The following is a 17,141-nucleotide window of genomic DNA, read 5'->3' on the forward strand; positions in this document are numbered from 1 at the left end:
AGCTTTAAAAACATCCAGCTAATTTAAATTTAATTTATGTCTAAGCCTTAAAACAGCAATCATGCCTCTTCTGTAAACAACGGGAGTGACCTAAATGCATATAAATGTTTTTACATGAATAAAATTCCTTCCTAGGAATGGGATATTAAATTATAAACTTATTAGAAAGAAAAAAAGTCCAAATCAAAAAATCATATTCAGCATATCACAAAATGCATTGGAAACTGCAGGTAAAAGGTTAAAATGGAAGGATAAAGATTGAGGGTAAAAATTTTTTTTTTAATTTTATTTTTTTTTATTTTTTTATTTTTTTATTTTTTTGAGGGTAAAAATTTTGAAAAGGACTTAATAAAAAAAAATACTAGCATTTGTTTGGGAGGCTGAGAGGAGGGTTGCAGGTTCCTCCATTTTCAAAATAAGAAGGGCTGGGGGCAAAATTAGCCTAATACTGTGCTAAGTCTTCGGTTACCATTATATTGCACAATTTTTAATTTTTTTCATTTGGGGCCCTGTGATGATTGTAAGCAAGAAACACTCCTGAGAAGAGATTACAAACCCCAGGGAGAAAAACCAGTCATAAGGGTTGTGGTACTCGGAGTGCTTCTGTTCACGTAAATCTCGACTGTGTTGACAACAGAGTAAATCTACATGATGATGGCGATTGTGTGATGACATATCATTTATTGACTTGAGACATGATGGGTCAGCACTGCTCCGAGTGCCATACTTTTTGTGTGTGTCTGGGCATTCTACCCCTGAACTACACTTTAGCCCTGTTTAATTTTTATTTGGAAACAGAGTCTTACTAAGTTGTTAAGAACCTCACTAAGTTGCTGGGCTGATTTTAAACTTGTGATCCTTCAGTCTCAGCTTCCCAAGTACTGGGATTACAAGCATGCGCCACCACAAGGAGCTTCTGGTTGTCAAGCTTCTATTAACATTTAATACTCGCATTAACCTTATGAAGTAGATAAAAGTGAATCTTCCCAGTAGATTGTGAATACCTATTCTTACAACTTTTCCAAATCTCTGTATTTCTAGTAAAGGGTTCCTAAAGCATTGTCAATCTCTTCATAGACAAACCAACTCAAATGAAAGCAGGGAGGATGGAGAAGAGGGAAGACAAAATAATATTTCCCAAATGTTGATAAAAATTTTAATAATGGAGAACTGAATACATGTATGAGAAGGTCATTTTCTTTTAGACATAAATTCTGTAATTGAAGCATTTATGTCAACAGTCTTTGATCACTGCCTTTCTGTAGTGTGGCAAGATGGGTACTCCTTAAAAACATGCAGAGCCTACCTTCTCCATCTTCTACTGTTAGGATGGTGAAGGCTAGTCCTAACAATATGCCCCCCAAATGCTCTTTTCTTTTTTCTTTTTATGTGTGTGGTACTGGGAATTGAACCAAGGGGGCATTCTACCCCTAAGATATACCTCCAGTCCTATTTTATTTTTTATTTTGAAACTGGGTCTCACTAAGTTGAGGCTAAAGGCCTCACTAAGTTGCTGAGGCTGGTCTTGAACTGTGATCCTCCTGTTTGTCTCCTAAGTGCTAGGATTACAGGTGTGCACCACCATGTCTGGTTTTATTTAATTTATTTATTTCTGTGGGTCTGGGGATGGAACCAGGGGCATTTGACCTCTGAGCTACACCCTCTGCCCTATTTTTTATTCTTCATTTTGAAACAGGGTCTCACTAAGTTGTGGAGTGCCTCACTAAGTAGTTGAGGATGTCTGCAAACCAGGATCCTCAGGTTTCAGCCTCCCAAATGCTGGGATTACAAGCGTGTGCCACCACACCCAGCTTGGATTTTTTATTTTAAATCAGGGTCTCCTTAAGTTGCTGAGGCTAGCTTTGAACCTGAGATTCTCCTGTCACGGCCTCCCAAGTCCTTATTTCCTTGGTATTCTAGACCAAGTCCATATTCCATTATCCTTAATGCTACTGAATCAGGACCTCCTATCTGATTTATTTTGAGCACATAATTTGCTATTAATAATAATATTGTTCTACCGGGCTACAAACTGTTCTGGCATGTAATCAGATTTATCCCTAATAAAAAGCCTCCCATTTGTCATCTTAACATTTGAATTAGCACACTATACACTTCAACCACCACCACCAATTTCTATTAGTATGTGGATGATTCTGAAATTCAGATGTTTGGGAAGTCCTGCTTTAAAAAGCAGCAGAACTAAAAACATTGGCTGGAACAGTTGAGGCCACCAATCTGCTTCTTAGTAACTGTAATAAATTCAGGCTTGATTCATCTATCCAGGAGAAATATTACTTGGTGTTTCTCCTTCCTAACTCAATGAAAATATGACATGCTAGACCATGGACCTGAACCCTAAGACCTGCAGCAAAGTCATGTGAAAACAGCAACACGTAGATAAGCTTTCAATAATAAGCAACAGGTAAAGAGCATCTGCCTCCTGCTTTTCAAATACATACCATAGTATAGTTGTGAGCCACTTTATGCAAATCTGTACAACCCTGGGCATCAGCAAAAGAACGGATTCCAAGACAGTTAGATGGGTGAAGCTGTTTCATTAAAAACTTACAGCAGGCTTCCACAACTTGTGAAAGCTGCAGAAGGCAAGCTGTAGATAACAGGCACTCAATATTATCTTCTTTTAATTCAAGGCGGCCTTAATGATAAAAAGATATTTTATTAAATAAGAAAATACATGAAAACCTTATTTTATAAAATAACTGATGCTAATAATAGCATTTCTAAATAAGAGCTTATTATAGACCTAGAAGGTTTAAGACATTCCAAAAAGGAAAAAAAAAAAGGTATTGGATATGGGAAAAAAATGATTAGCTCTTTGTGATCTCTACTAAAATAAAAAGTGATTGTCTTATTTTCAGAATGTCTAAATGATGCATTAATTAGTAACATATCTACTATAAATACCTCACCAACTTTAAGTGTAAATTTGACTATGTGACACTAATATTTTAAAAAATCATTCAAGAGCTTCATCATGATGATCACTTTAAAGGTTTTAAAATGGAGATTTTAACCAATCTGAGATATCACCAGGGATGGTGACAATTGCAGAAATAACTATGTCATACTCTATAAAAAGTAGAAACCTGAAATTTATGATATAACATAAGTGTGAGAGATGTTAATTTACATTTTCAGACATATCACCTGTATATGCATACTGAATCAAGGACCACAGTGAGTTTGGTTCTACACCTTCCATTTTTACTTCTTCTTGTCTCGCCTCTCTGACATCATTAGTAAACATGGCAGCAAAATAATCTGAGACAGAGGAGAGCACCAATCTGAGAACACAAGAAAAAAAAAATCAATGACCACATTAAAGTGCATGTTCTTTAACAAAAACTTTAACTTCTTTTTAAAAAAGTCATTACCCATAGAAAGTACATGGCACTGGGAAATGCATTTTAAGTTTGACAAATTGCTTTATGCTCTACTTCTTTCCTTTGAATAATAAATTACCATTACTGGAGGTTTTCTGCTGAGGTAAATCATTTACCTGCTCAGCACTCAAATACCACTTTATAACATCCAGAAAACAAGCTACAAGTCCACAGCATTAAATCAACTATATATAAAAAACAAAAGGAAAAAAATAAAGATTAGTGTATGGTTGTCATTTAAAAAAATAAATTAAAAAAACTTAATGGCAGCTGAGTAAAGTGGTACATGCCTGCAATCCCAGTATGTGGGAGGCTGAGACAGGAGGATCAGAGGTTCAAGGTCATTGTATAGTAACTTAGCAAGATCCTGTTTTAAAATTAAAAAAATAGCTGGGTGTGGTGGCGCACGCTTGTAATCCCTGTGCTTGGGAGGCAGAGACAGGAGGATTGCACAGGTTCGAAGCCAGCCTCTCTGGCTTAAGAGACCCTCTTTAAAAATAAAAAATATAAAATAGGTCTGGGAGTATAGCCCGGAGGTAGAAGGGTTCCATCCCCAGTGCCACCAAAAAAATAAAAAATAAAAAATAAAAAAATAACATAGGGCTGGGGGTGAAGCACAGGGGTAGAATGCCCTTGGGTTCAATTCACCAGCACCAAAATAAATAAATAAATATAAAAATAAGTAAATAATAAGATGGGCATGGTGGTGCATACTTACAAATCCCAATACTTGAGAGGCTGAGACAGGAGGATTGCAGATTTGAGGCCAGCCTCAGTAACTTAGCAAAGACCTATTTTGTGTGTGTGTGGGTGGGGTCTGGGGATGGAAACCAGGGACAATCGACCTCCGAGCTACACCCCCTGCCCTATTTTTTATTCTTATTTTGAAACAGGGTCTCACTAAGTTGTGGAGGGCCTCACTAAGTAGCTGAGGCTGTCCACGAACCACAATACTCTGGTCTCAGCCTCCTGAATGCTGGGATTACAAGCGTGCACCACCACGCTTAGCAGCAAAAACCCATTTTAGAATTAAACATAAAACGGGTCTGGGGTTGTAGTTCAGAGGCAAAATGTCCCTGAATTCAATCTCCGGTACCAGATACAAAACATAAAAAGAAAATAATGGTAGAAGTAGAAAATATATGTGAGACATTTAAGAATGGTTCTAGCCAGTTACTTTTAACATTCATTATATTAATGATCATAGTATATTATGCCTATATTTATTATACCCATATTTTATGGGATTATAAGTTTTGTTATAATACCACAAAGAAATTTTGTTATATAGCTGTCATTATGGTGTAGTGTGTGTGTGTGTGTGTGTGTGTGTGTGTGTGTGTGTGTGTGTGTGTGTTGGCATTGAACCCAGGGGTATTCTTCCACTGAACTACATCCCTAACCCTTTTAAAATTTTCTTTTGAGACAGGGTCTTCCTAAATTACCCAGGCTGGCCTCCAACTTGTGATCCTTCCTCAGTCTCCTGAATTATGGGGACTCCCATAATATGACAGTCAATAAAAAAATAAGTTATAAATATACATATATACCTTTTGATATATGTACTTTCACTTGATTATGTCAAAGATTTTTTTTTTCTTTTTTGTGGTACTGGGAGTAGAACCCAAGGGCACTCTACCTCCAAGCTATACCTCCAGCTCTATTTTTTATTCTTTATTTTGAAACGGGCCTCTACGTAACTGAGGCTGTCTGTGAACCGAACCGTGATCCTCCAGGTCTCAGATTCCCGAATGCTGGGATTACAAGCGTGCGCCACCACGCCTGGCTTGCCGAAGATATTTCTATGTCAGCACACTTAAAGATTTGCTTTATTCATTTTTTATTATTTATTTATTTATTTATATTTTTTGGTGGTACTGGGGTTCCTGGAAGCCCTTCTACCTCTGGGCTACACTCCCAGACCTATTTTATATTTTTTAATTTGGAAACAGGGTCTCTTAAGGCAGTGTGGCTGGCTTCGAACCTGCGTGATCCTCCTGTCTCTGCCTCCCAAGCGCAGGGATTACAAGTGTGCCCACCATGCCCGGCCTGCTTTATTCATTTCTTAAAGAAGTAAAAATTATGATACACACAATACATGAAGCTCCCTCTCTAATTCTATTCTCCTTAGCAGTGACACTATTGAGCCATAAGGTTTGCCAAATTGTTCTCCAAAGTACTATACCAATTTAGACTTCCCACCAATATTGTATAAGAGCTAATATTTCTCCATAATATTGTCAAATATTAAGATTTTTTTTGCTATCTGTAAAATGTTTAATGGCATCTCATTTAAATTCTCATTCACAGCCAGGCGTGGTGGCGCATGCTTGTAATCCCCGCGCTTGGGAGGCTGAGACAGGAGGATTGTACAGGTTCGAAGCCAGCCTCAGCTTATTGCTAGAGTGGTTGCAAATCTTTTCAAGTATTTCCTGGCCATTCAGCATCCTTCTTCAGAGAACTACCTTGTGTGTGTGTGTGTGTGTGTGTGTGTGTGTGTGTGGTACTGAGGGTGGAACCCAGGGGCTTTTTTACCTCTGGGCTATATTCCCAGACCTATTTCACACTTTATTTGGAAACAGGGTCTCACAGACCTATTTCACACTTTATTTGGAAAGAGGGTCTCACTAAGTTGCTGGGAGCTTCACGCAGTAGCTGAGGCTGGCTTCGAACCTATGTGATCCTCCTGTCTCAGCCTCCCAAGCGTGGGGATTACAAGCGTGCGCCACCACGCCCAGCAGAGAACTGCCTATTGATTGACTGGTTCATTTATTGACTTACTGAACAAAAATGGATGTACTGGGTATCAGGCTAGCTACTCAAGATACATCACTACACCAGAAAGACAAAAGACCCTTCTCCATGTTGTCTTACATTTTTAAAAAGGAAACAATGAACAGTAGAAGTATATGCTATAGTAGACAAAAAGATGGTAAGTGCTATAAAGAAAAAAAGTAAAGACAAATAGGGAATGGATGGTGAGTTAAGAGGTGGTCTCACAGAAGGTGACACTTGGACAAAGACTTGAGGAGGTAAAGCATTTAGCCATACAGGTGTGTGGGACAGCATCTGGGCGGGAGCGATAGCCAATGTAGACCAAGACGAATGCAGCACCTGTGCGTGGCACTTACAAGGAGCTGCAAGGGGTCCATGTGGCGCGTGCAGTGAGCAAGGGGAGCAGTGGACGGCATGCTACAGAGGTATGGCGGGCTAGGTCACATGGGTCATCGAGTGTACTTTGTCTTTCATATCTGATGACATGAGGAGTCACCCACAAGTTTAATCAGAAAAGCGGTTGGATCTGAATTCTATTTTATTTTACTTTTTATAATACTGGGGATTAAACCCAGGAGTATTCTACCTCCAAAGTATAACTCCGGACCTATTATTTTATTCTTTATTTTGAAACAGGGTCAAGTTGCATAAGGCCTCACTAAGTAGCCAAGGCTGGCCACAAACCCACGATCCTGTCTTAGGCTCCCAAGTACTGAGATTGCAAGCGTGAGCCACCACACCCAGCTCTGAGTTCCATTTTCAAGAATTCAGGTAGTTGTGTTGAAAATACAATGTAGGGAGAAAGGGTGGAGGTAGGGAGACCAGTCAGGAGGCTGTGTAAGTCCGTAAGTGACATGATGGTGGCTCACACAAAGTGCACGCAGGTAAGGTAATGAGTTCAGTTTTGAAAATACTGAAAACTTTGAAATTCCTCTATGAAATTCGATCGATGTACTTTTTTCTAATGAATTTATGCTCATATTATGGATGCTTTATCAACATTATGTACTAGTATCTCAATAAATGTGTGCTAATTGATAACTACAAGACAAAGCCTATTCTTTCTAATGTTTTAGTTCGACTTTGGAGTTTTTAAACAATACTTTGGCTGGGCATGGTGGCACATGCTTGTAATCCCAGTACTTGGGAGGATGAGACAGGTGGATTGCAGGTTTGTGGCCAGCCTCAGCTACTTAGTGAGACCCTGTTTCAAAATAAAAGGATGAAATTGGGCTGGGGAAAGCTCAGAGGGAGAAGGCCTCTGGATTCCAGCCCTACCAGTATTGTCAAGAAACAAAAACAAAAACAAAACAAACAAAAAAACACTTTGGAACAAAATGTTAATTAGTTTTGAAGGTCACACATCCTTTGAGATCATAGTGGTGAATAAAAATGAAAGAATAAATACAGGATTATCAGAAGAAAATTATTTATTATTAACAGTTCTTTTCATTTTCTTACTTTAAGAATATATCATTTGTGTTAAAGGGTTTTCTCTCTGAATACTGTTTTTCGTGTTTCTTACAGACCAGTAAATAGGAGTTATAAATTAAGTGGCTCTTTAAAAACTGTTAAGGGAGCCACATATGGTAGCACACATTTGTAATCCCAGTACTTGGGATATTGAGACAGGAGGACCACAGGTTCAAGTACAACCTCAGCAACTTAGACCATTTCAAAATAAAAAGTAAAATAGGCCTGGGGGTCTAGCTAAGAGATTGAATGTCCCTGGTCTCAAACTCTAGTACCAAAAAATAAAACAAAACAAAACACTCAAGCCTGGTAAGGGACCAGCTCAGTGGTAGTGTGTGTCATTAAATGCCTGAGGCTTCCCCCACCTCTAAGAATCTAAAAGTGGTTAAGATTTTTAGTAACTCTATTTCACTAGCTTTTTTGCTTCTATTTAAGAATTCTGCCTGTTAAGTTTATTTAAAGTATTTAATAGGTAGAATGTGGTATGAAAGCAATTTAGGGTAGCTGTAATCTATTGCAAACAATACTGACTTATCTAATACTAGTGTACTTTGTTTTTATGTTTCTAAAAAGGAAAAAATGACCATTTGGAGATCATTTAATATGTAATAATTTCATATGTACTATTTTCTTTGTGGAAATTCCATGAGATATACCCCTTTTCAAAAACATTAGTCAAGTTGAGTAAGTTACTTCACCATATGTAACTAAATCATCTAGGTAACATTTCATACATATAGAAATTTAAAAAAGAATTACCTGTGAGCTGGAATTCTGCGATCACCAGCAACTAAAATTACATCGCATAACTGTTTATGTCTCAGATAGTTTTCCATTTTTTTAAATGTTTGCTCAGCATGATTAAGGGCTTGAAAAAATTCATCCGATGAGCATGGCTCCATAGTATGGCAGGATGATAATGTCTGACTACTATTGGAAGTCCTGGAAAAAAGACAACACATTTTGAAACATCAGTATTCCACTAAAATGATTTTTCCTATTAAATCCTTTTAAATACTTCAAATGTAATAGAATAAATGATTAACTAAAAATATTAATATATAACCACTTATTATTTTTTTGCAGTACTAGGGATTGAACCTAGATGCAATTTACCTCTGAGATACACCCTCAGTCCTATTTTTATTCTTTATTTGAAACAGGGTCTCACTAAGTTGCAGAGGACCTTACTAAGTATCTGAGGTTATCTACAAACCTACGATCCTCCTGTCTCAGCCTCCTAAGTAGTGGGATTATAAGGGTGTACCACTATGCCTGGCTATCATTCATTACTTCTGTCTTTTAAAATCAATGATAACTCGTGCTGGGCGTGGTGACACACACTTGGGAGGCGGAGACAGGAGGATCCCGCAGGTTCGAAGCCAGCCGCGCTGGCTTAAGAGACCCTGTTTCCAAATAAAAAAAATAGGTCTGGGAGTGTAGCCCGGAGGTAGAAGGGCTTCCAGGAATCCCAGCACCACCAAAACAAACAAACACACACACAAAAAAACAATAACTCAAGACATATGTACATCCTAAAACTGTGAGTGCAGGTGACATCTAATTGCTAAAAAACAGTTACATATATTCTTTGTAGTAACTTTTTGAAGTCTTTTTTGGAAATCCAACATCTTTGCTGAAAAAGAGCCATACTATATTCATACTGACATCTCCTAACATATTTAAAGGTGTAAGTGACCACTCTGTTCTTATCTTTGAAGCCAAGAAGGTAATTAACTGTTTTGGAAAAACAATTCCAAGTTGTCTCTTACTTTAAAATAGGTCCCATTCCACCACAGTTCATTTGTAAAATATAGGGTGATAAAACAGTATTATAAGTAATTCTTTTGATTCTCTGGTCAGTTCTTAAGAACCTAGGTAACCTATGATGTATATTAAATAATTTAAATTAAGGCAATTTGAAGGCCTGAATCCAGATATCCAAAAACTTATTTGAAATTTCCAAATTACAGTTTGAAGAGTTTGAGTCCTATGTTTTCATATGATTTATTAATGGTCAGTGAAATAGTTAGAATTAAGAATTTGATTTGGGCTCACATGCCCCACCCCCATCTCCTCTCCATGATCATTTAAATCAAATAGTCAATATCTGTTGGGTATGCAATTAACTCAAAGCCACTGTGCCATAACTTAGTTTTCATTTCTCATCAGATCTTAAGGATATTATGATTCTGATGAACAGTTTGTTGAATCAAGCCTCATTATATCTTCAGAGAATTTTCTTAATATTACTAATAATGTTATCAAAAAAGAAAAAGCTATTGGATTTCTTCTTAAAGTAAAAGGAACTGAAGCCAAGGAAATTAAGTGTCTTTCCAAGACTTACAGAGTTTGTTCACAGCAGAAACAATGCTGTTGTAGCAACTGCTATGTATTTACCAAAACTTTTTCTTGCTCTCCTGGGAATTTAGCTGGACCAGTTTCCCAGCCTCTTACAGGCAGCATGGTCTTAGGATATAAATGAACTGTTACCTCACACAGTTCACCTTAGTGAAAGTGGCTGAAAGCAGGTATGCCTTTCCTGCACTTCCCCTATCCAAGGGGTACAGAGAAGATTGAGGACTCAGATGAAAGAAGAGGTCAAACAAATGAAAAGCCCCCCAGCAAGAGCATTCAGGTGAATTGTACTCAGAAGAACACTTATATTGGACTGAGAGTTATCTGTTTAAGTTAGCAGTACCTTGACCAATGAAAATTCCTACCTAAATCTTCCCAATCCGATGCATTTTCAGTGCCATATAAATATGGGCACTAAAAAAATGTTCTTGGGGAGGGAAGGGTTGTAGCTCAGTGGTAGAGTACAAGCTTAGAATAAAAGAGGCCCTAAGCTCCATCTTCAGCACTACACATACAGAAAAATGCCCTGGAGAATAAAATCTGTAATTTAGAAGGGATGTGTTATATACTATGAACTTATTGGTATAATTCAGTAAAATACATTCACATTTAAGATTACTATTATAAAATCGTATTGAGTAATGTGGAATTGCATATTATTTACATAAAATGAATCAGAACTATTTTAAAATCTAGAAAATCAAATAATGACCTAATAAATAAGTTGAAAATTTAAAACATTTTTAGTAAAATATAGTTTTATATTGCCAAAATACCAACAAATTATAAGAGCATAAGTGATTTAAGAATGAGAGAAAATTATAGTTTCTAATTTTTGTATGCCATAATCCTTTTAAAAACAAAGTAAATCAAGTATTTCCTCCTTATAAGTTCTTATGTTTAATTTTAAATGATCAGTAATGACTAAACAATGAGTCTGTAGAGTGCTTTTGAGTGAACTGCCACCACCCAAACATAAAACTAACGAATGCTAAAACTCTGAAGCCACAAAACTATCATCACCAAGTTACCACATCACTCTTTTCCCTTGAATAAAACTTTTTAAATGAGCCGGGGGCATGGTGGTACATTGGTATACACTTGTCGGCCCAGTACTTGGGAGTCTGAGACAGAAGGATCACAGGTGGTGGCCAGCCTCAGCTACTTAGTGAAGTCCTCTGCAACTTAATGAGACCCTATTTCAAATAAAGAATTAAAAAAAAAATAGGGCTGGGTACCAGAAAAAACAAATGTTAAAAAAAAAACAACTTCTTTTTTTGGTGGTACTAGGGGTGGAACCCAGAGGCTTTCTATCTCCGGGCTATACTCCTAGACTTATATTTTTATATTTTATTTGGAAACAGGTTCTCCCTAAGTTGTCTGAGCGCCTCACTAAGTAGCTGAGGCTGGCTTCGAACCTGTGCAATCCTCCTATCTCAACCTCCCAAGCGTGGGAATTACAAGTGTGCACCACCACACCCGGCAAGAAAACAAAACAAAACATTTTAAGTGTAAACTAGTAGAACATTATGGAGTATTTATTATTTTCAATGTAAATAGATGGGTAAAACATTGTAACTGTTAACAAATACTAACAATTTATGCTTCTAAAATAACATTTCAAACTTCTTTATTGCAGTCAAGCTTTCAACTGCCATCACGTTAAAGGAAAACTTTTTTTTTTTTTTTTTTGGTGGTACTAGGGATGGAACCCAGGGGCATTCTATCCCTGGGCTATACTTCCAGACCTATTTTATTTGGAAACAGTCTCACTAAGTTTCTGAGTACCTCACTAAGTAGCTGAGGCTGGCCATGACCTGCGATCCTACTGTCTCAGACTCCCAAGTATTGGGCTGACAAGTGTACACCAATGTACCGCTACGCCCTTGGCTCATTTAAAACGTTTTATTCAAGGAATTCAGTTTATATATATATTTGAAGTAAAGTATCCATTATGTAAATGTTTTGAATTGTAGGTTCATCACATGCTGATATTTTTATCACATCTACCTCTTGACTGAAGTAAACACCAATGGTCAGCCCATCACAGGAGTGAAGACTACTGTAGGGCTTTTGAAAAGAAGCAGTGTTCAAGACGGGCGTGGTGGCGCACACCTGTAATCCCCGCGCTTGGGCGACGGAGATAGGAGGATCACGCAGGCAAGGCTTAAGAGACCCTGTTTCCAAATTAAAAAAAATAATAAATAAATAAAATATATATATATATATAATAGGTATGGGAGTGTAGCCTGGAGGTAGAAGGGTTTCCAGGAACTCCAGTATCACACACACACACACACACACACACACACACACACACACAAAAAAAAAAAAAAAAAAAAAAAAAAAAAGCAGTGTTCAAGTCTCCCCTCCACCTAGGACTCAGTCTCAGGGAGTGAGGCCTGAATGGCAGTGCTCCCTAGCTTATCCTGATTTATCAGGATCGGAACAAAGTAGTAGCTGAGGTTGTCCTCGAACCGTGATCCTCCTGTCTCAGCCTCCCAAGCACTAGGATTACAAGTGTGCGCCGCCATGCCCGGCTAGGAATACATTGTTTAAATGTGACAATTAATTCACTCAGATTTTTGAATATAGCAATCACTTCTATATCTCCAAAGGAAGAGTCAAAAGAAGTGCAGGCTTCTGATTTATGTCCTCTTGACATAAGTGACAAAAGTGAAGCTCCTGTCACAAAACTAGCATAAAGGAGTATGGAACATATATACCTATAATCCCAGTGACTCAGGAGGCTGAGGTAGGAGGATTGCAAGTTCGAGGTCAGCTTGAACAACTTAGAGCCTGTCTCAAAAAGTAAAAAGGCAAGAAAAAAAAATTAAAGAGGTCTGGGGACATAATTCGGTGGTAAAACACCCTTGGGTTCCATCTACAGTATCAAAAAATAAATAGGTGAATAGTATAGAACAAAGCTATTTAATAGAATTGAAGAGCTACAGAGCTTTCTTGCAATTCTTATTTTTATTTTTATAAGGCATTTGGAATGTTGCATATACAACACAATTTAAAAAGAATTTACTTTTTTTGTGGTACTAGGGATAGAACCTAGGGGTATTCTATCTCTGAGCTACACCCTAGAACTATTTTATTTTTTATTTTGAAACTGGGTCTCACTAAGTTGCAGAGGGCCTCACAAATTGTTGAGTCTGGCAGTGAACGTGAACCTGTGATTCTCCAGTCTCAGCTTCCCAAGTACTAGTATTATAAGTGTGTGTCACCACACTCTGCAAGAAAAATTTACTTAAAAAAAAATTAGAAGAAGAAGGCCTGGCATGGTGCTGGACGCTTATAATCCCAGCATTTGGGAGGCTGAAGATGGGAAGTTCAGGTTTGCGGCCAGCCTCAGCTACTTAGTGAGGTCCTTTGCAACTCTGTGAGACCCTGTTTCAATATAAAGAATAAAAAGTAGAAGCCGGGCGTGGTGGCGCACGTTTGTAATCCCCGCGCTTGGGAGGCTGAGACAGAAGGATCACACGGGTTCGAAGCCAGCCTCGGCTACTTAGTGAGGCTTTCAGCAATTTAGTGAGACCCTGTTTCCAAATAAAATATAAAAAAAGGTCTGGGAGTATAGCCTGGAGGTAGAAAGCCTCTGGGTATCACCACCAAAAAAAAAAAAAAAAAAAAAAGTAGGACTGGGGGTGTAGCTCAAAGGTAAAATGTCCCTGGGTTCCATTCCCAGTGCTGAAAAAAAAAAGAATTTACCACATGTCCATACAACCACAGCACATTAAACTATAAGCATTAAAACAATTATATACAGAATGTTTATAACTAGGAGAAACCTATCCAGCTATTCAGTCATTTAATTTAACTGCCTTATTTTTCAGATGAGAAAATCTGAGGCTTCAAATGGCCAAAGTGACTAGCCACTAACATACAAGTAGCTGGTTTTAAAAGCAGGAACAGAAGGTATTCAGAGTTGGTCGAATCATGCACAAAGGAAGAGGAATTTCTGCTCACCTGTTTTCACTAGGCAGTGGGTAAAAGAACTTGAGGTATGAAGGGAGGATGATACAATATGAATGAAAAAAGACATCAGAATTAAGGTCTTAAATGGAAGACCACTGCTACTTAGCTAAGTATAAGAAAACAAATCTCTTCTATTTCTATGCATCAGTGATCACTGATCCCTGTTCCTGGCTAATCAGGTTGCTTTTATTTATTTATTTTTGGTGGTGCTGGGGATGGAACCCTTATTCCTCCAGGCTACACTCCCAAACCTATTTTATATTTTATTTGGAAACAGGGTCTCTTAAGCCAGAGAGGCTGGCTTCGAACCTGCATGATTCTCCTGTCTCCACCTCCTAAGCGTGGGGATTACAAGTGCGTGCCACCACACCCGGCCAAGTTGCTTTTAATACTTCGGCTCTGTGTAATATTATCTTCCTCTTCCTGATAATATATGCTTTAGTTTGGAGAGCTGAAATAGAGAAGTACTGGTGAGTGATTAAGAATATTTTGGCAAAGTTCTAGAGCTCTGCTATTCAATATAGTAGCCACTAGCCCTGTAGGTTTAATTTTTAATAATTTTTTAATTTCATAAAATTGAAAATTCAGATCTCTAGTTGGATAAGTGATAGCCAATGAGACCAGTAGCAACCTAGTTGGATTATAATGCTCTATAGTCCCATGGGACCAGTGGCTACCAAACTGGATTACATGGACATGGAATGGACATGGAACACACTCATCAACAAATAATAAAGCTGTATTGTACAAGGACTGTCTAGAGCTCACCTTTTACTCTCTGCTTATTATGTATTACTGTGGAAAAGTTATTTAACTCTACTAAGCTTTACCTTCTTCAAGAGCAGAATAGAAATAAGCAATGTGTAGTACTTTCTTTTAGGGGAATTCTTCAGAGGAGGATTACTAAACAAAGTAATTTATGCATGGATCTAGCACAGAGTAAGTGTACGAAGTAAGCTTTTGGTAGAACCTTGCTTTTCAGTGGCTAATGGGAAGGCCTATAACTCCAGACTTCTGTCTTTATATAATGTTGTCTGTTTAGTTCTTTAAAAAAAAAAAAAAAAGAAAAACCATTACCAGGTGAGGTATGGTGTACACGCCTGTACTTGGGAGGCTGAGACAGGAGGACTGCAGGTTTGAAGATAGTTTCAGCAATGTAGTGAACATCTAAGCAAACTAGCAAGATCCTATTTCAAAACAAAACATAAAAAAGGGGCTGAGGGTGTAGCTTGGTGGTAGAACTCCCTTTGGTTCAATCCTGTTTCAAAACAAAAAGTAAAAAAGGAGCTGGAGGTGTAGCTCTGTGGAAGAATGCCCCTAAGGTCAATTCCCAGTATTACCACCACCACCACCACCACCACCACCACAAGCTTGTGATTCTCCTACCTTAGCCTCCTGAGTACCTGGGACTATAATTGTGTACCACTGTGCCTGGTGTATTACCAGTTTCTATAAATACATTTCATATTTCTTACTTAAAATTGGCTTCAGTAAACCCAACAAACATTCTAACCCACAATATGAACACTTGAGGATAGGCCATTTGTGGAACATTTAAAATATATTTCTCTCTGATTTTCACTTGATCTTTACATGATAATAAACAAAACATTCTAATATCTCTGCTTAGTTTAATGCATATGACACTACTAAGATGGTAAATCATATTTCAAATAACTATCAGATCATTCAAATATTTTATAATAGACTTACACTATAATAAACTAAATATATTATTGAATATTTCTGGGCTGTAAAGAAATATTTAGTTTGTGCCTCTGCCACAGGCAATTAATTTGCAAGTCAGAAAAGTGTCTAACCACAGAAAAGATGCAAAAAATAAAAAAATAAAGACTCGTCATCAAAAAAAAACGAAAAACTTAGATTTCTTTACTTTCATCACAAGAATTTGTATTAGGATTTCTTAATGAAGAAACTTTTTGAATGAAATTGTTTAAATTACTTCACAAGAATAGTACTATATGTGATTGTGAGTAGAAAAACTGCTCAAAAACTCTAAATGGATCTCTTTGACTCATTCCATATGTGGGTCATTTACTCCTATCCACCTGCCACAGAGTTTGGACATTTGGAATGTATGCCTTGGTGCAGGTGCAACTGCTGTATCATGAATCTTTTGGCATCTCTTACAAATGTTCAAAATCACAAATATAAAAGAAAAATGCAAATTGCTCAGTACAGGCTAAGAATCTCTAAATTTTTCTTATGAATACCCTTTTTAATATACTTTTAAGCATGTGCCCAAATATTTACTACTTTATATGAGATACACAGATGCCACTGTACAATTTTTATTTACATTATTGAAGAAACAAAATTAGAGTTTTAAGAGGAAAAAATACAAATATATTATTACTTCAACTAACCATCTTATCCTCAATTGGAGTATAGCTGTTATTGGAACACAGAGGGGGTAAGATCCATTTGGATTAACACTTAGAAAGGCAACAAGCAGCAGGTACAATCTGCCATATGTTTAAGAGTTTAGATGGGTGAGGGAGAAGAGCAGTTGGTGCTGACCCCTTTAAGAAAGTGGTCCCCTTTGAGGGGAGGATAAGCCAACTGCATAAAGGAATAATAAGAGCTAAAGAAAAAGAATGTCACCAGGGGCTGAGGATGTAGCTCAGTGTTAGCGTGTGCACCCCCCTCAAAAAATCTTCATCTCTTTTCTTCTCAAGACAAATATAATGTGTTTTGTTTTGCTGGTACTAGGGATTGATTCTATCACTGAGCTACACTCCAGCCTTATTCAAAATAAGAGTATTTTGAATAAGGGTCTCACTCAGTTGCCCAGGCTGGCCTTGAACCTGCAATCATCCTGTCTCAGCCTCCTACGTACTGCGATTACAGGCCTGCACCACCACGCCTGGAAAGAAGAATGTATTTTGACTGGGAATTGATGGGGGTTTTCCCCTGCTCCTGACACCATGATCAAGATATCTGTGGTAAAGAGTCAAATGTTTCTAAGAATTAAACTTTCTTAAATAATAACCAGTGTGAAGGGAAGGGCTGATGAGCACTCTCATATGATGCTGGTAGAATAAAAACAGAAGTCATCTTTCTGAATGACTATGATGGAACAAATCAAGAACCTTAATGTGCATACTCCGTGACTCCGACCAG

General features: G+C 37.6%; 1 protein-coding gene across 4 annotated transcripts in view; it reads right to left on the reverse strand.

Annotated features, from left to right (window-relative positions):
- KLHL5 (kelch like family member 5) overlaps positions 1 to 17,141 on the reverse strand; it is a gene marked incomplete at its 5' end in the record, with an annotated part of 60,137 nt that overhangs the window by 33,813 nt on the left and 9,183 nt on the right. For 3 of the 4 annotated variants that reach the window (XM_080697075.1, XM_080697074.1, XM_080697076.1), the window contains 3 exons: positions 2,463 to 2,659; positions 3,172 to 3,308; positions 8,415 to 8,597. In XM_080697075.1, coding sequence (XP_080553201.1) covers positions 2,463 to 2,659; positions 3,172 to 3,308; positions 8,415 to 8,597 — 517 coding nt within the window. The remainder of the gene's footprint in view (positions 1 to 2,462; positions 2,660 to 3,171; positions 3,309 to 8,414; positions 8,598 to 17,141) is intronic. The other variant, XM_080697077.1, reaches the window with a different exon arrangement.

This window comes from Muscardinus avellanarius (genome assembly GCF_963383645.1).
Source record: "Muscardinus avellanarius genome assembly, chromosome: 6".
In the NCBI taxonomy this organism is placed as follows: Eukaryota; Metazoa; Chordata; class Mammalia; order Rodentia; family Gliridae; genus Muscardinus; species Muscardinus avellanarius.